General features: G+C 41.1%; 2 protein-coding genes across 6 annotated transcripts in view; one reads left to right on the top strand and one right to left on the bottom strand.

Moving 5' to 3' along the window:
• Positions 1–23,007, top strand: part of slc38a4 (solute carrier family 38 member 4) — a 539,078-nt gene that overhangs the window by 278,744 nt on the left and 237,327 nt on the right. The gene's annotated exons all lie outside the window — the stretch shown is intronic.
• The window catches only part of tulp3 (TUB like protein 3), a 117,748-nt gene that overhangs the window by 20,833 nt on the left and 73,908 nt on the right, over positions 1–23,007 (bottom strand). For all 5 annotated transcript variants that reach the window (XM_060914344.1, XM_060914345.1, XM_060914347.1 and 2 more), the window contains one exon: positions 11,663–11,714. In XM_060914344.1, the coding sequence (XP_060770327.1) occupies positions 11,663–11,714 (52 nt within the window). The remainder of the gene's footprint in view (positions 1–11,662; positions 11,715–23,007) is intronic.

The raw sequence follows: 23,007 nt of genomic DNA, 5'->3' as shown, positions 1-23,007 counted from the left end.
TTTGCTTTGTATTGTTTTTGCTGACCTCAAAAATGCAACAGCAAATACTTAGTCACATCCTGTAGCTTTAATTGAATCTGCACATAGCAGTTGAAGTCAGAGGGCCGAAGGTCTACTCTCCAATGGTTTGAAGCAAATCACTAAACTTCATACCCACTTCACTTCAAGCTCATCACAATCAAAGGAAATGTCTTCCAGATACACTCCAAGTCTACATAAATGGCCAGTTATTAAAGGTCCAGTCATTCAGACAGCCCCAAACAACATGCATTTTCACATACACAACACAAGCATGAAACAGGGAACCGTCACTGAATCTAAGCAACATACAATCCCCTCCAAAAGTACTAGAACAGCAAGGCAGGTTCTAAAATCTCAAAACACTCAAACGAACCCATCTGGCACCAACAATCATGCTGTAACCAACAACATCTCATACTGTTAATGTAATAATTGTATGGAGGGCACTATCACTTATGCACTGATAATAAAAGAAGAGGCAAAAACGGATTCTGCACTTCCCTTCAGTGCAGAGTTAAAAGGAAGCACATATTCCTATAGAAGCAGGATCTACAGGCTGAACAAAATGTCTCTGTCCTTCAATCACTTTTCTTTCTCTCTCTGTTGACTAAGTGCTTTCTCACATTCCGGCGAGGATGTTTTTGCCACCAAGAGTTTAAATGTAACAATATGTTCCAAACATTGAAATCCAATTCCTCATTTCTTCTTTTGTCTCACAGTGCTTACCTTCTTACCAAATTTGGTATTCAACAAATACATCCTTCATTTCAATGAATGAACATAATTGGTTCGATCTTAATACACATTTTCAAAGTAAAGGTGAGACAATTGTGTTCTCAAACAGAAATTATGCAATTATTCTATATGTCCAAATGTATGTGCACACATGACCATCACATCCATATGACCTCAACCCTACTGAACACCTTTGGGATGAACTGGAACACCGACTGCACCCCAGGCCTCCTCACTAACATCAGTCCCTGACCTCAATAATGCTTTTGTTGCTGAATCAACACAAATCCCCACAGCCACACCCCAAAATCTAGTGGAAAGCCTTCCCAGAAGAGTGGAGGTTATTAAAACAGCAGAGGGGAATAAATCTAAAATGGGATGTTAGACAAGCACATGCAGGTGTGATGATCAGGTGTCTACATACCTTTGACAATACAGTGTATATACAGATGGGTGAAAAAGTTAAAACTGGTGGCTCTGTTATGCTGAGACATTTTTCTGACATGGTTTGTCCCTTAGAGAGAAAGGTCACTGAAAATCAATGCAAAGTTCTTCTGACTGATTACCTTTAAGCGATAATGAAACATTCCTGTCCTGATGGGAGTAGTCTCTTCAAGGCCTCACTGAATCATTCAACGAGTATGAAATTAAGATAAATCATATGCTACAACTTGCTCAGTCATCATATATCAACCCAACTGAACACATATGGGAGATTTTTGACAGACGTGTTCAGCACTCTCCACCACCATCACCATCATCCTCATTATCAAAACCAACTGAAGAAACTTCTTTAGGATGAATGGTGTTCATCCTCTTATCTTCTCATGTTCATCTTTTGACCTCAAACCCAAATGTCTTAAGTCCAACTAAAACTGACTTTTTTAAATAGCTGAACATCATCTGTTTGACATGCTGTTTCTACTCTGCTCGACTCAGCTGCTCAATCTGCTTGGGTCAGCTGATTGTTGTAATTTATGCCATTCCAAACACGTTTTGCCAGTGGTGGGGTTGTGTGTGCCGTCTGGTAGACAAACTATGCAATAACAACACTCATAACACTGGTTAAAGGATCCATCTTCTGTCTCTCCATTTCTTTTATAATCGTCATTCATCAGCAGTTATAAACATTAGGCCACACCAATTCAATTAGTTGGTTCTTGGAATCGCCGCTTGAAGAAAATGCAAAATGAAAAAAATAATAAAATCGAAATCAAACTCCCGCCAACAGAAAAGGTCATGTGACATGAGGTCACGTGACATCGAAAACCAATCAAATCACCCCTTTCACTTCCAATAAAGGCTTGTGGAAGAAACATGCCTGTGGAGGGGAGTCCTGCAAAGCCTGTGTTTGTGATTGTTAGGATATTCAGCGAACAGAAGCGTAAAATCTTTGACAGGTGTGTTGAAATTCTGTTTACTGGTTTCCCTGTATTGTTTGGTCTATTTCCACCGCTAATTTTACCATCAGAGCATTATTTTATTTTTATTTCACCCGCTCACTTCATATGTTTCCTGAAAAAATCCGAGAACCAACTAATTAAATTGGTGTGGCCTTAATACTGATTTATTGGCAATTAACTCATATTGGCCATTAACTCATATTGGCTGATAACATCAGAAATTATTCTGTCCACATTCACTGGATATGAGCAATCGTGTGCTCTGATTGGCTACTCTGCTACTAGGCTATCAACTCATATACGATGAGTAGAGAAAAACAAAATGGCAGAGCATATTGCTGAACCAACTGAGGACAAAATAAAAACTCTACTCAAAAAAAAGCAACAAAATATGGAATAAAAGTATTTAATGGTAAGAACATATTATTATTATTATTATTATTATTATTATTATTATCATTGCATTTTTCACAAATGGATACTGTCATTTCGCTGGTTTGTTTACATTCTTAAGCGGAAATGATTTTGTCAGATGTTTTGTTTAGTTTTTATTTATCGAATTTGCAAAAAAGAAAAATGCTGTTTCTCAAAATCCAGTGAATGTGGATAGAATAAAACAGTTATTCCACTCAATCTTGTCATACATGGCTTATAGCCAACTCAGCGCTACACACCTCATCGGCTATCAGCTCATGTACGACTCGATTTCATGGAACTGTTAAATATCAGCACCTACACAGTAATGACACAACTTTATGAGCACCTATTATGAGTGCATCTTTATTTACTGAACTGCAATAATGCCAATTGCACTAATTGAGTCAATCTCAGATGTTAGTCATTAGATGTCAGTGACCACCCTGATGGGACTATATGCTATCATGTAAAGAGGAATAGAGAAGCACACCTAGTTAAAAAAAAATAAAAGCAAATAAAAGGTGTATGAACATGATATTGAGACCGGTCAAAAGTTTAAATATATTAAATACAAATTTTTCATTGTCTTAAAGATGTCAGCCCTGTGATGACCTGGCGACTTGTCCAGGGTGTACCCCGCCTTTCGCCTGTAGTCAGCTGGGATAGGCTCCAGTTTGCCTGCGATCCTGTAGAACAGGATAAAGCGGCTAGAGATAATGAGATGAGATGAGATTGTCTTAAAGAAAAAAATGTAAGGCTTAAATCTGTTTCTAAGACAAATGTAAATAGTGGCGTTAATGCTTATGTGTAAATGCATTACTGACTCACAATGTATTTTTATGAAGTAGTTTTGTGTGTGTGTGTGTGTGTGTGTGTGAGAGAGAGAGAGAGAAACAAGTAGTTTTTACTTTAAATTTAAACAGAGTTCCCCCAAATGACAGGTCTTCATTTAGGACTTAGAAGCAGCAGCAGCCAATAAGTGCTCAGGGTCATTGAGAAGTTTAAGAAAAGCTTCCTAAATGAATCTCCTTCAATGAAGCTGGTTGAGATGATGCAAAGAGTGTGAAAAATTTAATCAGGACTAATGTCAAGAATTTAAAATATCAAACAGTTTTGATTTGTTTTCACCTTTCTTGGTCATTGTGTGATTCCATATGTACTACTTCATAGTGTTAATGTCTTCTTTTTTATTGTAAACAGGAGAAAATAGTAAAATGAGGGGAAAAAATAAGGAAAACCTTTCTATGTCCAGGTGTGTGATTGACTGGTAGTTTCAAATTCATACCAGGATTTATCAAACATTAAGAAAATAGGTTTCTGTTAGTTTGAAGTTATTTTCAAGCAATTCATAAGATTTGTACTCATTTTGAGTACAAAACAGTTGCTGCTAGATTTGCAATTGATTTGTCTTAATTGGGGCATTTAGGGCAGATTCCATGGCTAACAGCAACAGACTCCTGACACTTGCTCATGAGCTTGATTCACACCTTAACCAATTTGAATCAAAGACCAATAAAAATCACATTAAAGGTAGACTCCCTTTCAGATTTTTTGAGTGTAGGTCATAAAAAGAATTTTCCGACACTCAGTTATTTTTGTTTAGTGGACCGAACGCTACTGAATTCAAATCACAGACTTCCAATTTTATTAGGTTTTTTTAATAGAACAATTAATGAATTTAGGGCCACATGGCCCTAAATTCTCCGCTATTTTTTCCTGCTTCACCATGACCCAATTCAATTTATGCAAATTTGTTAATTTTATCTTTAAATTTGTAGTTTACTTCTTTTTATATATACCTTTTTTGTGTACTTAGTACTTTTTGCACTACTCCATCACTGCCTAATCTTTTTTTCTTTCTATATTTTGCTGCTCTTTTGCTTCTGTAACAATGTAAATTTCCCCTTGTGGGATAATAAAAGGGTATCTTATCTCTTCAAGATACTGAGTCATGAATCACATGGTGGGCTTTCCCCGTTCGTGCAAGGCATTGTGGGATACAAATTTGAAACAGGAGAGGAAAATGGAGGACATGAATGAAACGTGAAAGACCAACTACAGTAACGGAAAGCGAAAAGAAAAAGACGTTATGTTGCGAAGGAAAGGAAACGCAGGACCAAACTAATAAATATCGGCGGTTAGCGAGCACCTCAGTGTGATCAGCTGTTCATTTAGCGACAGAATGATGTAACTGTCAATGCACCGTCAAGGTAAACCTGTAGGTGGCAGTAATGCAACACTGGATGCCAACTGCCGTAAAACCCAAAAGAAGAAGGAAAAGAAGGTAAACCTGCGCATGCGCACACGGACTTCCTCTGTCTGCTTGACTGTGCAAAGCAAGCGATTTCATGCACATTATTTGCTAGGGAATCCCCTCAAATTAAATAACTTCCCAGCCACAGAATGGCCTGGGGTTTTTTGTTTATTTAGTTTTGTTTTAGATATTGCAGAAATAAACATACACTGGGCTTGAACCCAGAACCTTCTTGCTGTGAGGCAACAGTGCTAAACACTACACCACCATGCCGCCCAACACCATACTTGCTAATAACAATTTATGCTCAAGTCTCAATTACTGAACTCTTTAAATTCACTTTGATCGTATCGACTTAAAAGTTAAAACTCTAATGAAACCAGATATGACTCTGATGCTCATACCGTACTCAAGTTCCTATCAATATATTTAGCACTGCTTGACTATATATACAGTTATAGAAGAGAAATTATTTATAATTGCACTATCCTGTGTTACAACAATGAGGACAGGTTTTCCTTTTTAGTCTGGTTCCTCTCAAAGTCTCAGGGTGTTCTTCCTTGCCAACAAAACCTCTGGCTTGCTCATTAGGGATACATATCAAATATATAAGCTGATTTCTGTAATGCTGCTTTGTGACAATGTCCATTGTTAAAAGCTCTAAAGACAGAAAGATGAGAGATGATGATTAGAGAGAGCAGAGGAAGAAGATGAGTGGAAGAGAGACAAATGAACACCTTAGTTCCAAAACAACTCCGAAGGATTTACTGAACACATAAAAGAAGAACTATGGTAATTTCCCACAGAATAAAGTATGTTTCATCATATCTCTTAGATGCAGAAAGCAGATGGCTTTTGACAAAATATTCAGTATGCACTTGCATATGGATAGTCAATCTGCATCTGTCTTGTTTGTTGCATGTATTCTTTGCAAGATCTTGAAACAGATAAAAAAAAAAAAAACCACAAAGTCTAAAGAATGACTGAATGTGGAACAGCATTTGACAGGCTTTCTTTATCAGTGTTTCCAAATGAGTATCTGAATACTTGTTCTCAAAATCACACTTAAAAAGTTATGGTTCATCAATAGTCAGCTTGATTAATTATAGCACATGGAGACCATAGAGCAGCTTAATATATACTAGTCAGGGCTCAAAATTCTTTTTTTTTTTCACCAGCCAGCCGGACTAGTTACCTTCCAAAGTAACTTGCCAAACAGAAAATCAACTAGCCAAAATTTGTTCATGTATGAATTTTACTTCTGTCAAAAATAATGCAAAAGAGAGTAGTTACCATTGTTCATGACTAATGTGCATTTATTTCAAGACCCAAGTATTTTGATACTGTTGTTAAATACATAAATGAGAACAACACAGAGCACCATAATATAATATCAACAAATAATAATATATTGGAAAACTTGGCAACTTGGTGTATGAGTATTGAAAACAAATATACTTACTATCATGACTATAGCACCCAAAATATGTCCAACATGCTTTCTGTATTTAACCATTTACGAGAGAGAAAGCATTCGGAGCTTCATATTGACTAGGAATCAACTTGAAAAAAATTAATTATTCCATAAAAATCGTATCGCAGCCAAGGCCTACCCTGCTCCCACGTTTGCTTATAAGTCCTTTGTCATTCCTCCTTCTCGTACGCTTTATCGGCGGCCTTTTTCTCCTCTTCAGACCGAGGTCACTTTGTCCCCATCTCTGGCGGTTTCTGTACACCTTTCAGAAAATTCCACATCGCAACGTAGCTTTGGCAGATGTAGATGTAAACAACAACAAAAACACGTGTTTAAATGGGCGATAATGTGGCCACATCTATTGAATTTGATAACGTGATGTGGCAGTGGGGGCGTGGCCAAGTGTCGGTCTGTGAATGGAGGGCGGAGTCAGGGAAGGCAAGTGGTGGAATCACTGCACCTGATGGGGATTAACCTGTGTTTGTGTGTCTTCCCCAGTGACCGCGCCCTTTAAAAGGAGAGGAGAGCAGAGAAAGGGAGCTCTCTCTCCCCAACCAGAACACGTGTGTGCGCGCGCGGCTGGGAAGTGATAAAAGGTTGAAAAGCTAGCAATAAATAGTTCATTGAGAACTCGGTTCTGGCCTGCCGTGCTTCTGTGCTCCACCCACCTGGTCCAATACTACACGTGATTACCGCGATATTCAACGAGATGTTATATGCATGCGCAGTAGTGAAAAAACAGACAGCCTGACTCGTACACGATATGATTCGGAATTCTTCGGTATTTTCCGTCCTGCCGATAAACACATCAATTAACACAGACATGGCACGCGCTTAATATGTGGCAGGTTTAGTTGACGGTGTGTCTGAATCTTCGCTTCATATATATTTTTTATTTTCAACTAGCCAGCCGGGCTGGCTAGTGACAGGAATTACCCGCCAAATGACAAATTAAGTCACCTTGGGCGATCGGACCACCGCGAATTTCGAGCCCTGCTAGTTCATCTCAAACGATTAGAATATTGTTAATTTTTTCATAATTTAATTCAAAAAGGTAAACTTTCATATATTCTATATTCGTTACACGTAAAGTGAAATATTACATAGACATGAGTGTTTTACTGGGAAATACACCACTCAGATTTTTCATACAAACTACAACCGTGACATATTTTTCAATATCCTCACTCAAAGATATTGATGAATTGTTTTGATAAATTTGCATACTTTTTGTTTGTGACTATCTACTGTAATAATAATATAATCAATAATTAATATAATATATTATTATACATACGGGCCACTTTTTCCATGAAATAAAAACGTATTCTATTCCCTTCTAGTGGGTTTATTGATAGCATGCAATATTGTTATCATATCACTTATCCTCCATGCACAGTAAAATCCCCAGGGTTGAATTAACACCCAGAGTGTTGATTTAACACCCTACTGTGTTTATACATGTCCAGTTGGACACAAATGAACTCTGAAAGTGTTAATTCAACACTGGGGAATTTGCTGTGTGTATTACACCACCCTCCCCAATGGAGAACGAGCATGCAATATTGTTATATTATTGCACATTGTCAAGACAACACAACGTCACAAGTCAGAGCTCATGCGAATATCCAATGACAAAACTTTTCTGCTGCGCATAATCATTTCTTTGTCCACCGGGAAAGAGAGAAGACAAGGCTAATCCAGTGCTACTGCTAGGATTAGCTATGCTATAATTAAGCACTAAATAAATAAACTAACAAGAGTGCTCCAAGACACAATGTCCCCCACTGACAACTATGCCATAACTCTGGTAAAATGCAACTGAACTGAACGAAATTGCAATATGCATATTATCAACGGGGCGGCACGGTGGTGTAGTGGTTAGCGCTGTCGCCTCACAGCAAGAAGGTCCTGGGTTCGAGCCCCGGGGCCGGCGAGGGCCTTTCTGTGTGGAGTTTGCATGTTCTCCCCGTGTCCGCGTGGGTTTCCTCCGGGTGCTCCGGTTTCCCCCACAGTCCAAAGACATGCAGGTTAGGTTAACTGGTGACTCTAAATTGACCGTAGGTGTGAATGTGAGTGTGAATGGTTGTCTGTGTCTATGTGTCAGCCCTGTGATGACCTGGCGACTTGTCCAGGGTGTACCCCGCCTTTCGCCCGTAGTCAGCTGGGATAGGCTCCAGCTTGCCTGCGACCCTGTAGAAGGATAAAGCGGCTTGAGATAATGAGATGAGATGAGATATTATCAACTTATAACAAAGAATCCTGCCAAGTTTCATGAAATTCCTCCAAAAATTGTGAGAGGAGTTGATTTCAGAATGTGAGTACCCTTCCCGGGATGGACGGACAAACATCGCCACAACATAATCCCCCTTGGGCCTTTCAGGCAGCTGGGGATAATAAACTTTTTGCCAAATTACATGAAATTCCTCCAAAAATTGTGAGGGAAGTTGATTTCAGAAAGCAAGCACACCTTGATGAAACTGCCAAAGTACAAGTTTGTTAATAATCAAGGGCATAACTCTGGTAAAATTTGCCCAAATTAAACTAACTTTCAATATACGTATAACTGTCATATATCAAAGCCTTTTGCCAAGTTTGGTGAAATTCCTCCACAAATTGTGAGAGGAGTTGATTTCAGAAGAATGTACACCCTCATGAAACTGTCAAAGTACAAGTTATTTAATCAAGGGTCAAAACTCTGGGAAAATTTTCACAGACGAAATTAAATTGCAATATGTGTATTACCATCATATAACAAGGACTTTTGCCAAGCTTCGAGAAATTCGTCCAAAAATTATGAGAAGAGCTGATGTCAGAAGGAAAACACACACTCATGAAATTGTCAAAGTATAATTTTGTTAATCAATGGCTGTAACTCTGGTAAAATGTGACCAAATCTAACGAAATTACAACGTGTAGTACCGACATACAAAAATGCTGTGGCAACTGTGTGTGGGAGAAGAGTCTTGGGACAGAAATCTTAGTTTCTCGGTCGTTAACCTGTGCTACTGATGAACCCTACACTGGCTGTAGGTGACTTCACTGCCGTGCTGAGGAACCCTACACCAGGTGACTTCACTGCTGCGCTGATGAACCCTACACCGACTATAGGTGACTTCACTGCCGCGCTAACAGTGTCAACCTGCAGGTAAGCTAGTGCTGGCCTTCGAGAATGCTGATATGAAGAGAGTATGTATAATAATAATAATAATAATAATAATGGCTGGGCGGCACGGTGGTGTAGTGGTTAGCGCTGTCGCCTCACAGCAAGAAGGTCCGGGTTCGAGCCCCGTGGCCGGCGAGGGCCTTTCTGTGTGGAGTTTGCATGTTCTCCCCGTGTCCACGTGGGTTTCCTCCGGGTGCTCCGGTTTCCCCCACAGTCCAAAGACATGCAGGTTAGGTTAACTGGTGGCTCTAAATTGACCGTAGGTGTGAATGTGAGTGTGAATGGTTGTCTGTGTCTATGTGTCAGCCCTGTGATGACCTGGCGACTTGTCCAGGGTGTACCCCGCCTCTCGCCCGTAGTCAGCTGGGATAGGCTCCAGCTTGCCTGCGACCCTGTAGAACAGGATAAAGCAGCTACAGGTAATGAGATGAGATGAGATAATAATGGCTAGATTTTTTCATGGTCTATCAGATATATTCCATTCAGCTAGCATGATCCTGAACTCGTCTGTGACTCATTCAATATTATGCTAGCTGAATGGAATATATCTGATATACCACTCAATGCCAGCCAATATTATTTAATTATTATAATCAAATAATAAAAGGAAAAATCATACATTGGCTTGAAGATATTACGTTTATCTTCTCGTGTTGAAAAACTCACATTTTTCATATGAAATAGATCGCAGATCTGAGTGACATACTGTATTTTCCAAAATTTCTTTCCGATGACGTCACTCCCAGTATTTTCCCGTTGGCTTGATGTGCGTTGTCAAAATGGTGAATCGGTTCAAAATTAAAATTCATTTGATTAACTTGCATATATTTATTTCTGGATGTGTCTAAATAATATAAAGAACATTACATGGTGGTTCGAAGATATAAAGTTTATCTTCTTGTGTTGAAAAATATTTCACTTGTTCACTTCGCTCACATGTGAAATATATGTTCGCCACTCAAAGATAAATGTAATGTCTTCATGCGACCGTGGACTATACTCTAAATATTTCAAGCCTTCTTTTGTTTATATTTTGATGATTATGGCTTATAGCTCATGAAAATCAGAAATCCAGTATCTCAAATTATTAGAATATTTCCAAAGATCAATTAAAAAAGAATTTACAATACAGAAATGTCCAACTTCTGAAAAGTATGTTCATTTATACACTCAGTACTTGGTTGGGGCTCCTTTACCACGAATTATTTGCTTTGATCGCGGAAAATGGGGGCTGTGATAGTGAGGTGAGAAAGAGAGTGCAGGCAGGGTGGAGCAGTTGGAGAAGGATTTCGGGAGTCATTTGTGATAGGAACGTCCCAGCAAAAGTGAAAGGTAAGATGTATAAGACAGTAGTGAGACCAGCTGTGATGTATGGATTGGAGACCGTACCCTTAACGAAGAGACAGGAGGCAAAGTTGGAGGTGGCGGAGTTGAGGATGTTAAGGTTTGCGATGGGAGTGACAAGGTTGGACAGGATAAGGAACGAGCACATCAGAGGGACAGCACATGTGGAGAGCTTGGGAATGAAGCTAAGAGAAATGAGACTGAGATGGTATGGGCACATCCTGAGAAGAGATGCAGAGCATGTGGGAAGGAGAATGTTGAGGATGGAGCTGCCAGGTAAACGAAAATGAGGAAGGCCAAAGAGGAGATACATGGATGTGGTGAGAGAGGATATGAAAGTGGCAGGTGTGGTAGAGAAGGATGCGGAAGACAGGGAGCAATGGAGACGAAAGATCCGCTGTGGCGACCCCTAATCGGGAGCAGCCAAAAGAAGAAGAATTTGCTTTGATAGCAGCCTACAGCTCGTCTGTATTTTTGGGTCAGGTGTTTCTCATCTTCCTCTTGACAATACTCCATAGATTCTCTATGGGGTTCGGGACAGGTCAGTTGGTATCTCACACACACACACACACACACACACACACACACACACACACACACACTTTTTTCCACTTGCTTATTTGCTGTTCTCACCCTCTGCTCAGAGAGAATGGTTGTTATTTCTCCACAGACCTAGATTTCTGGAGAACTGAGACACATTTGTAAGGCTAAAATTACCTGATAGAATGAATAAACATTACAAGCTACAAAGCTAAATAAACAGAATTTTTTGGCCATTACACAAAACATAGTGATAATGATAAAATAATGATAAAATCAAAAGCATACAAAAAATATCAGTCTCTCACCTGTTTCTCCAGCTTCTGCTGTCTCAAGCTACTGCCATCATCGTTTATGGAACTGCAAACAAAAATCGCATACCTTACTCATTTATCCACTTTTACAAATAAAGAACTGGTGAAAAATATTTTTTAAATAATGCCTCAATTACATGAATGTATTCATAGTAATCATAGCCAGGCTTTTAGGGCTGCACGATAAATCGTTAAAAAAAATCGCAATCTCGAGTCACACATACACGTGATCTCATTTTGAAACACAACGATTCTTAAGCATTTTATTTCACGAGTGGCATCACAAACAAATGCTCCCATTTCTTCCTGGATTTTTTCAAGCGCAACCATAAAGGCAGCACTGCCACCGACTCCTCCCTCGACCTGTGGTAAAGCGTCTTTACAACACGTGATTCAGTCAGTGGAGGAAGCCCACCTGCAGTTGAATGTGTGGAAACAGTGAGGGAGAGAAGCAGAAGAAATGGATTGTGAAGAAACCCCAGGTGGTAGTGGCGAGAGTCACCCAAAGACCCGAATCGAGCTCATGCCCAAAAAGGGTTCGCATTCGGCGGTGTGGAAGTATTTCAGGTTTAAGCCAGACGATGACAAACAGTCTGAGGTGCATTGCAAAGTGTGTTCTGCCCTCGCTGCAGCACCGCAAGGCAACACCACTAATCTCTACAATCACCTGAAACATCACCTCAAAGTAGAGTATGATGAAGCCATACAAGGCAAGAAACAAACACAAACACAGACAACAATAACCAGGACCTTGTACAATGCAACGCCATACCCACCAAACTCCAGTAAACACAAGGAGATCACAGCAGCTATCACATATCACCTGGCAAAAGATATGGCACCGATAAACACTGTACAACATGAGGGATTTCGGAAGATGATAAACACTCTCGACAAATGGTACTCTATCCCCTCCCGCAACTTCTTTTCAAACGTTGCACTCCCCGATATGTACAATAAACAGTGGGCAGTGGTCGAGGCAGAATTGCGGGAAATCGATCATTTTTCCGCTACTGAATTATGGTCCAGTCGGACCATGGAACCATATTTGAGCCTGACGGTTCAATTTATAGCGCCTGATTTCACTATCAAAAGCCGGTGCTTACAGACAGCTTTTTTCCCCGAAGACCATACAGGCAAGGCCCTAGCACAGGGATTAAAAGATGCCCTCGCATCTTGGAGTCTGAACGAGGATAAATTGACCTGCATCACAACAGACAATGGTCAAAACATAGTAAAAGCCATCTTCCTCAACGATTGGACCAGGCTCCAATGTTTTGGACATCGACTCCATCTGGCAATAGGCGAGTTCCTTTATAAAGTCACAATAATAATACAACCCCGATTCCGAAAAAGTTGGGACAAAGTACAAATTGTAAATAAAAATGGAATGCAATGATGTGGAAGTTTCAGAATTCCATATTTTATTCAGAATAGAACATAGATGACATATCAAATGTTTAAACTGAGAAAATGTATCATTTAAAGAGAAAAATTATGTGATTTTAAAATTCATGACAACAACACATCTCAAAAAAGTTAGGACAAGGCCATGTTTACCACTGTGAGACATCCCCTTTTCTCTTTACAACAGTCTGTAAACGTCTGAGGACTGAGGAGACAAGTTGCTCAAGTTTAGGGATAGGAATGTTAACCCATTCTTGTCTAATGTAGGATTCTAGTTGCTCAACTGTCTTAGGTCTATTTTGTCGTATCTTCTGTTTCATGATGCGCCAAATGTTTTCTATGGGTGAAAGATCTGGACTGCAGGCTGGCCAGTTCAGTACCCGGACCCTTCTTCTACGCAGCCATGATGCTGTAATTGATGCAGTATGTGGTTTGGCATGGTCATGTTGGAAAACGCAAGGTCTTCCCTGAAAGAGACGTCATCTGGATGGGAGCATATGTTGCTCTAGAACCTGGATATACCTTTCAGCATTGATGGTGTCTTTCCAGATGTATAAGCTGCCCATGCCACACGCACTAATGCAACCCCATACCATCAGAGATGCAGGCTTCTGAACTGAGCGCTGATAACAACTTGGGTCGTCCTTCTCCTCTTTAGTCCGAATGACACGGCGCCCCTGATTTCCATAAAGAACTTCAAATTTTGATTCGTCTGACCACAGAACGGTTTTCCACTTTGCCACAGTCCATTTTAAATGAGCCTTGGCCCAGAGAAGACATCTGCACTTCTGGATCATGTTTAGATATGGTTTCTTCTTTGAACTATAGAGTTTTAGCTGGCAATGGCAGATGGCACGGTGAATTGTGTTCACAGATAATGTTCTCTGGAAATATTCCTGAGCCCATTTTGTGATTTCCAATACAGAAACATGCCTGTATGTGATGCAGTGCCGTCTAAGGGCCCGAAGATCACGGGCACCCAGTATGGTTTTCCAGCCTAGACCCTTATGCACAGAGATTCTTCCAGATTCTCTGAATCTTTTGATGATATTATGCACTGTAGATGATATGTTCAAACTCTTTGCAATTTTACACTGTCGAACTCCTTTCTGATATTGCTCCACTATTTGTCAGTGCAGAATTAGGGGGATTGATGATCCTCTTCCCATCTTTACTTCTGAGAGCCGCTGCCACTTCAAGATGCTCTTTTTATACCCAGTTATGTTAATCACCTATTGCCAATTGACCTAATGAGTTGCAATTTGGTACTCCAGCTATTCCTTTTTTGTACCTTTAACTTTTCCAGCCTCTTATTGCCCCTGTCCCAACTTTTTTGAGATGTGTTGTCATGAAATTTCAAATGAGCCAATATTTGGCATGAAATTTCAAAATGTCTCACTTTCGACATTTGATATGGTTTCGATGTTCTATTGTGAATACAATATCAGTTTTTGAGATTTGTAAATTATTGCATTCTGTTTTTATTTACAATTTGTACTTTGTCCCAACTTTTTTGGAATCGGGGTTGTAATAATAACAGCTTATGATGTACTCAGTCTTTTTTTTTTGTACGTTTTCCCTGTAGAGAATGCAATGAAAGATTCCCGAGTTGAGCGTGCTGTAGGTCTTTGCAAAAAGATTGTGGGCTCCTTCAGTCACAGCTGGAAACGGAGGAGAGACCTTAGTGAGGCCCAGAAGGAACGCAAACTACCTGAGCAAAAACTTAAAACAGAGTGCCCAACAAGATGGGGGTCGAGGCAAGCGATGGTCCAGAGGATACTTCAACAGCTTCCAGCCATTTCACATGTACTGTCCCCTGATCGGAAGGCTAGACACTTGATCCCCACATGGCAAGATATTGAAGTCCTTGAAACAATCATATATTTTGACTAGCAACATTGATAGTGAAGATGACCCCTTAATCTGGTGGGGGCAAAATAAGGGTCAATATCCATGACTGTCTGTTCTAGCGAGGAAATATCTGTGCATTCCCGCTACAAGCTCACCTTCTGAACGGCTGTTCAGTACAGGGGGGAACATTGTGACATGTCACCGTACATTACTGAAGCCTCAACATGTTGACAGACTTGTGTTTTTGGCAAAGAATCTTTAAGCCAATTCTGCAGTGCTGTGTTCAGGACCATATGCTCTACCTCCTAAGGAATTCTCATTGTTTGATGTGCACATGATGATAAGAGGAAGTTGTCATCAGCCACATATCTCAATTTTTTTTGCTACTACTACTGTGCCTCTGCCAAAGCAAAGTTCCTGCAGCTCCTGCTAACAAGCCTATTGTTCAAATGTTTGATACTCTACTTGAATGACCATTTGAATGTTTTTTTTTGTTTTGTGCAATAAACAGTGCAATAAACATTTTGTATAAAAAAAATCATGCCAAAGAATCGTGATCTCAATTCTAAGCAAAAAAAATTGTGATTCACATTTTTTCCAGAATCGTGCAGTCCTACAGGCTTTAATGAATGGCCCCAGTACTGGACCAAAACACAGAACACCAAACAAGGATAGCTATCTCTTCATTCATTAAAATTTCAGACCTGTTCGGTTTCAGACGACTTGCTGGATCAGTAACAAAGATTCTGAGACATTACAGTGCTTATAGTACAGGTTAAGAGTACTTGTGAGATTTGATAAAAAATTGCTGAGTCTTAAAATAATGTCTGGTGTTCTTTTTGTTTATTACAGTATAAGTATTGGGTTTTGAGGTCTGGATCCATGTGACAGCTTTGATTATCTGAAATATATAAAGAAGAGTGACGACTCAACTGACTAACTTTGCTTCTGCTTCCCTTATCTGAAAAATTCCTCACAACTGGCATTCCTGTTTCAGTGGATAATTTCATTTGGATCCTGTAGTTCTGCAAGTCCTACAAATTTGTGTTAAAATCATAAAGACTGTCCTGTGCTCATTCTATGACTCGTATTCACTATATTACATTATATCCTTCATCAAAAAATTCCCATGCAGGGATTGGTCAAGGATGGCTCACGTGACGTAAAATGGTTCCACCATTGATTAAGCAGGGTTCTCCAGAAAATCTGAAAAGAAAAAAAAGCCATAGTAGGTGGTTCTGGAATTTGTGGCAGCGAAGTTGCCGTGGCACACCAAAGGCGCACTAATGCTAGGAGAGTCGGGGGCATGCCCCCCCCCAGAAAATTTTGAAATTTACATGCCTTCTGGTGCATTCTCAGCTAATAAATTACTAACCATTCCCCTGTAAAATACTTACAAAATATGTATGAAATTTCCCTCCAGATGTGTGTGCGCGCGCTTGGCTTTCTCAGTTACCCTCTGTAGTACGCTGCCTGGCTCTGTAACATAACTACATACACTACAGCGTGGTCACATGGTCTGGCTCAGCCAATCAGAGCGCGAGAATCGATCAACAAATATGGCATCGCTTCCAGTCTTGCTCAACCTGAATCGAAAACAATTTCGTAGTGGAATAATTGGATTTGCAGCAAATTATAGGCAGCAGAGACAATATAAATCGCTTGAACATTGAAAGGCAAGTCTGTTTGAGTTTTTTTTTTCTAGGATCGTGTAGCTGGCGTAGACTGTCTGTGTAGGCGGAGAAAACTGCCAGTCGTCGACACTTGTGGATATCTCTTATTAAGCAATGTATCTCATGACATCAAAAATTAAAAAATGGATATGGTGTGAGTCGCTCATGGTATATCGGACTGTATAACAACAGCTGAGAACATAAACTGCCATCCTGCTGACACATACATTCTTTCTCCTACCCTGGACTCATGTGGAACATTGCACATACACACTCACTCACTCACTCTCTCTCTCTCCTGCACTGGACTCATGTGGAATGCTGAACACTGCACAAAGTGCACATATGTATATAATGTCCTTTTTCTCTATTGCCATAGCACTATTTCCCCCATCTGCACTTTTATGTACCATTTCACACGTCGCACTATTGTAACAGTGCCACCATACCTATGGCTACCTCAATTCACTGTGTCACTTTATATGGCTCTACACCACTAGTTTATGCACACCACTAGTGGATGCAGTGTCATGATCAATTCTTGTTGTTTGTTGTTGTCTTTGTGAGCAACTGTCCTTATTTAGCTCTGTCTTTATTCTATTATTTTATTATCTCATCTCATTATCTCTAGCCGCTTTATCCTGTTCTACAGGGTCGCAGGCAAACTGGAGCCTATCCCAGCTGACAGGTCTGGGAGGACTTGAGTACTGGGGAAAGTGGAGTTACCCCTTAATCAGCATTGCTCCCAGGTCTGCTCTGATCTGAAGTGGTAGCACCTGCCTGGGTTCCAGCTATGGGTTAAATAGTACATCACCAATAAGGTGCTGGCAGCAGGGTGCTTTTCAATGCAATGTGGCAGATGAACCCAACAGGGTCAATGGTACACCACCAGATGGCATGCAGAAGAGCCACTCAAATGGCCAATGGATGGCATCACTCAGCAAGTCAGTTGTCACTGTGGGGTAACTTCCATACCTGTCAGGTCTGTGGCACTTTTGTGCACCACTTGGCATCAGGTCTGGAGGTCCAGAGACACAACATGATGGGGGCATGACATTGTTTGTCTTACTTTACTGTGCAAGGCGCTTCATTAGGAGAGGAGAATAAGAAAACCTTGTGATGATGGAGTAAATGCGATGGTTTAGCCACTGCTGCGGAAGACTCTGTCACTCTGAAGCGGGCCTCACGGCCCATCTGCATTTCTGCGCATCCTAATGAAGCAGTCATCATTGCTAGCGATGGACAGCCGACGACAACGATTATATTTTATATCTGATGTCTTTATATATTTTTTATTTATTTTTCTTTGTTTATAAACTTAGTCTACATTTATCTATATTTTATTCTGTACTTGAGCTGCTGCAACATGGAGATGGGGATGAATGGGGATCAATAAAGGAATATCTTATCTTAATATTACTACATCTTTTATGTCACTGCCACCAACGTCACAGCTGGTCAAAACACATTCTTCCAATGGCTCTGATTCCCACTGGAGCAGTGGCAAAGGATTACCATAAACATTACTAGGTCACCAGGGGATAGTGTAATGTTTCAACTTTGCTGTTTTGCTCCTATTCCCACATGACACCATTACAGCATAATAGCAGAATATATATCTGGTTTTCAGTGCAAATGAGGTATTAGTTCTAGTGAAGAACATACAAAGACATTCTATACAATTCTGTGTTTCCAACTTTGTGGAAGTTCAGGGAAGAATTACATATGGGTGTGGTGCTCTGGCATCCACAAAATTTGGCCATATAATGTATATAAAGGGTGTTTGCAAGTAGGTTTAAGCCTTCTTTGAGGACATAGGGGGCTGACACAGTGTCTGACAGATTACCTCAACTTCTTTGCAAATGTGGTCTCCCCCGCTAAGACTGTATGGTGTTACCCTAATAACAAGCCATGGGTAACACAGGAAGTCAAAGCTGTCCTCAACAGGAAGAAGGCCGCCTTCAGGAGCAGAGATAGAGAGGCGATGAAAGCAGCACAGCAGGAGGTGAAACGCTGCATGAGGGAAGCTAAGGACAGCTACAGGAGAAAGGTGGAGCAGAAGCTGAAGGAGAACAGCATGAAGGAGATCTGGGAAGGTGTGAAAACCATCACAGGCCGCAATACAAAGACCAGAGTCATTGAGGGGACAGTGGAGAGGACGAACAAGTTGAATGACTTCTTCAATCGGTTCAACCAACCCACATCCCCCCCACCCTCTCCCTCACTGCAGCCATCTCTCCTTCTTCCCTCAACACACCTCCCCCCAGTCATCGCAGCAGCCCCCTCCTCCCCCTCCTCAACACAGACTCCTCTATGCATTACTGCAGACCAGGTCAGAGGTCAACTGAGGAAGCTTCACCCCAGGAAAGCAGCAGGCCCGGACAAGGTGTGTCCATGACTACTGAAGACCTGCGCTGCTGAACTGGGTGAACCACTCCAACGCATCTTCAACCTCAGCCTGCAGCTAGGAAGAGTGCCAACCCTCTGGAAGACATCATGTATCGTTCCAGTTCCCAAAAAGAATCGGCCCAGCGAGCTGAACGACTTCTGACCAGTGGCACTCACTTCACATCTGATGAAGACGTTGGAGCGGCTCTTCCTCAGCCTCCTCAGACCCCAGGTACAACATGCCCAGGACTGTCTGCAGTTTGCGTACTGGGCAGGTGTTGGTGTGGAAGACGCCATCCTCTGCCTGCTACACCGAGCCCACTCGCATCTGGATAAGGGAAATGGCACAGTGAGGATACTCTTCTTGGACTTCTCGAGTGCCTTCAACACCATCCAGCCCCTATTGCTTCAGGACAAACTGAACAGGATGCGAGTGGACCCCTGCCTGGTCACCTGGATCTCCAGCTACCTTACTGACAGGCCGCAGTACGTCAGGCTGAAGAACATCACGTCTGACACTGTAATTAGCAGCACCGGAGCACCCCAGGGCACGGTGCTGGCCCCTCTTCTCTTCACCCTGTACACTGCGGACTTCTGCTACAACTTGCAGCTGTGTCACATTCAGAAGTTTGCCGATGACACAGCCATCATTGGGTGTATCAATGACGACAGAGAGGAGGAGTATAGGAGCCTGGTGAGGGACTTTGCTGTGTGGTGCAACAGGAACCATCTGCAGCTCAACACCTCGAAGACCAAGGAGCTGGTCATTGACTTTGGGAGGTCCAGACCAAGGTCACAACCAGTTCTGATCGAGGGAGTCGAGGTGGAGGCTGTGGATTCCTACAAGTACCTCGGGCTGTGGCTGGACAGGACTTGCAACAGAGCAATTCCAGCGTTATGGACGTGACACTTGAACTCAAAATGGCAACAAATGACCCAGTGCATGTTTTATTGTCTCCCAGTATTTAAACAGGTGTTGCATATTTTAAGGCTGTACCATACTGGAGAAGTGATAGAACAAGAACAATTCCCATAGTACATCTAGGGCATGCCAGAAAATGCCAATAAAAGATGCGTTATGGATGTGACAGAAAAAGTATCACTTTTCTTGGGTGACTGTACATTTTTATCAAACTCTGTGAAATTGTAAACCTAATGTCGAAATGGAGATATCCATTTGATAGAGGGGTCCAAGGTGAATATTAAAAAATCTTTGTTTAAAATATTTTGTATTTCATGCAGAGTTTCGGAAGGAAAAGTCAGCGTTATGGATGTGACGAAATTCCGTTATGGATGTGACGCGTCTGAAATAGACATGGCATATGTTTAGAAAATCAGCAATTTAACCACCATAACCCTTTGAAAAACTCTCTAAATATCAGCTAAAACTATCAAAGTTCTTAAATAATATTTAGGATGGCTATTGTTTTGCTGTTTTGTGGATTTTAGCATACATTTCTGTGGCTTGTGGCAATAATATAGAATTGTACATGATCAAAGTTGATTTTAGCTTGGGTTTTACATTATAAGAAAGAAAGACTGACAGTGACATATTAGGTTGGTTACAAATTGGTTCAACTTATTCACATCTGTAAAATACAGGCCTAGGTGATATCTCTGGGAGTGGTTTTGATGTATTACATGTTGCTTTATTTTTGCATGGTGAGGTTGACATTTACATGGAATTGCCCAACACCAATCACTTATACAGGAAGGGACAGAGCAGGCTATACTTCCTTAGGAGGCTGTGGTCCTTTAACATCTGCAGGAAACTCCTGTGGATGTTCTATCAGTCTGTGGTCACCAGTGTCCTGTTTTACACCGTGGTGTGCTGGGGGGGCAGCACATCCAAGAAGGACACATCCAGGCTGGGCAAACTGATCAGGCGGGCCGGCTCTGTGGTCGGCATGAAGCTGGACTTTCTGGTGACAGTGGCAGAGAAGAGGTCTATGGACAAACTATTGAACATCATGGACGATGCCAGTCACCCTCTGCACACCGTCATCAGCAATCAGAGGAGCCTGTTCAGTGACAGAATGCTCCTTCCCAAGTGCAGGAAGAACAGACCCAAAAACTCCTTTGTCCCTCACACCATCAGACTGTACAACTCCTCTCTGGGGGGGAGGAGGGGTAGCAGGAGGACAGAGGACGGGAAGGAGCACTAGCCTAGCCTAACAATAAGCAATACTGGACAATGTGCAATATAAAGTGCAATATCTTTCCTGCTTCCCCCCCCACACACACACACACATACACTTACCCTAAACCCACTTCTCCCCCCCTTCCCCTTCCTCTCTTCCCCATATCTTATTCTTTTATATTTGTATATGTAAATACTTAATTTATTTTAATTTGTCTAGAAGTTTTTTCTCTTTCTTTTCTCTGTTTATGCTGCTGGAATCTTAATTTCCCTAAGGGAACCCTCCCAAAGGGATCAATAAAGTTTTATCTAATCTAATCTTTGTGAGTTTAATACAGTGTTTTGGGCCATAATATATGTTTGGCTGTAGTAAGTAAGAAAACTAAAGACACATTTATAGGGCTTCTTACACAAAAACATGCCATAACATGACAAGGAAAAGTGAAGAGAGCAAACAAAATCGGAATAGTGTGAATGCAATCCGAGCAGTACATTAAATGATGGTGCTTTAAATCAGTGTTTCTCAACCTTTTCTACTTTAAGGCCCACCTATTCATACTTGTAATGAGTCAAGGCCCATTAAAAAAGATCCCCAATTATTTTGGTTCATGTATTCTATTAAAATCTAATAATCTATTGTAAAGTGTATCAAAGTGAACGCAACATCACTTCCTGTTACAGACGAGAGCCCAGGAATTAAATAAATGCAATAAAAAAAATTTTAAATGTAGGTATTGTATTTAAAACTGTATGGATGTGCCAGAAGCCAAACCATGCATGCACGGCATTCTCAGTCAAAAGGGATGAAAGATTTTAAAGATGTTTTTTTTAAAGATTGTGCATATTTTTAGTCTTTTGTATTTGTATCCATACATGCATGACCCCACCAGCTCTGCTGATCAACTTCCATCCCTCCATTATCTGTAGCCGCTTATCCTGTTCTACAGGGTCCCAGGCAAGCTGGAGCCTATCCCAGCTGACTATGGACAAGTCACCCGGTTATCGCAGGACTGACACAAAGACAAACAACCATTCACACTCACATTCACACCTATGGTCAATTTAGAGCCACCAGTTAACCTAACCTGCATGTCTTTGGACTGTGGGGGAAACCGGAGCACCCAGAGGAAACCCATGCAGACACGGGGAGAACATGCAAACTCCACACAGAAAGGCCCTCGCCAGCCGCTGGGCTCGAACCCAGGACCTTCTTGCTGTGAGGCGACAGTGCTAACCACTACACCACCGTGCCACCCTGCTGATCAACTTATTGTGTTTAAATAAAGTAATTCATTATGAGTTGGAAAATTATCCATCCATTGAGTTCCCCGACATCTCAAACTACCTGGTGTTGCAGTCATCGTTCTACACGGACAGACAGATGAAAACCTGGGAGAGCATGGAGGAGTACAACTTTTTATAAGTGGCTGGATTAAAGATCTGGGGATCAGGACAACTCAAGATAAATCCTGTACCATTTTTGTCTGGGTAAGGAGGAATTTTTGGGCTTTTTGTCCGCGTGTTTGAAATGGTTGCTAGGACACTACAAGTTTTAGTACCAGGTGTAACAAACCACAGCCGCTAGATTCTCAATCCTTCCTGCTCTCCTCTTCCAGCAGGCATCATACAGGCATCACAGATTCATATAATTTACCCACAAATATATTTATTTATTCTGCCTACTGCTCCATTCTCTCTCTCTCTCTCTCTCTCTCTCTCTCTCTCTCTGTGCGCACATGTGGATTAGATACAGAGGAGGAATGTGACAAAAATAAAGGATCCTTCTTAATTTACCCACAAATGTTCCACTTAAAAAGTGTATGGCAAACCAGCTACTGGATTTGGGACACTACAACATCCTGAACTATTTAGTATTTGGC

The sequence above is a fragment of the Neoarius graeffei genome, chromosome 2 (assembly GCF_027579695.1).
Source record: "Neoarius graeffei isolate fNeoGra1 chromosome 2, fNeoGra1.pri, whole genome shotgun sequence".
In the NCBI taxonomy this organism is placed as follows: Eukaryota; Metazoa; Chordata; class Actinopteri; order Siluriformes; family Ariidae; genus Neoarius; species Neoarius graeffei.
The sequence above is the reverse complement of the archived record's forward strand: the minus strand, read 5'-3'. Positions and strand labels throughout refer to the sequence as shown.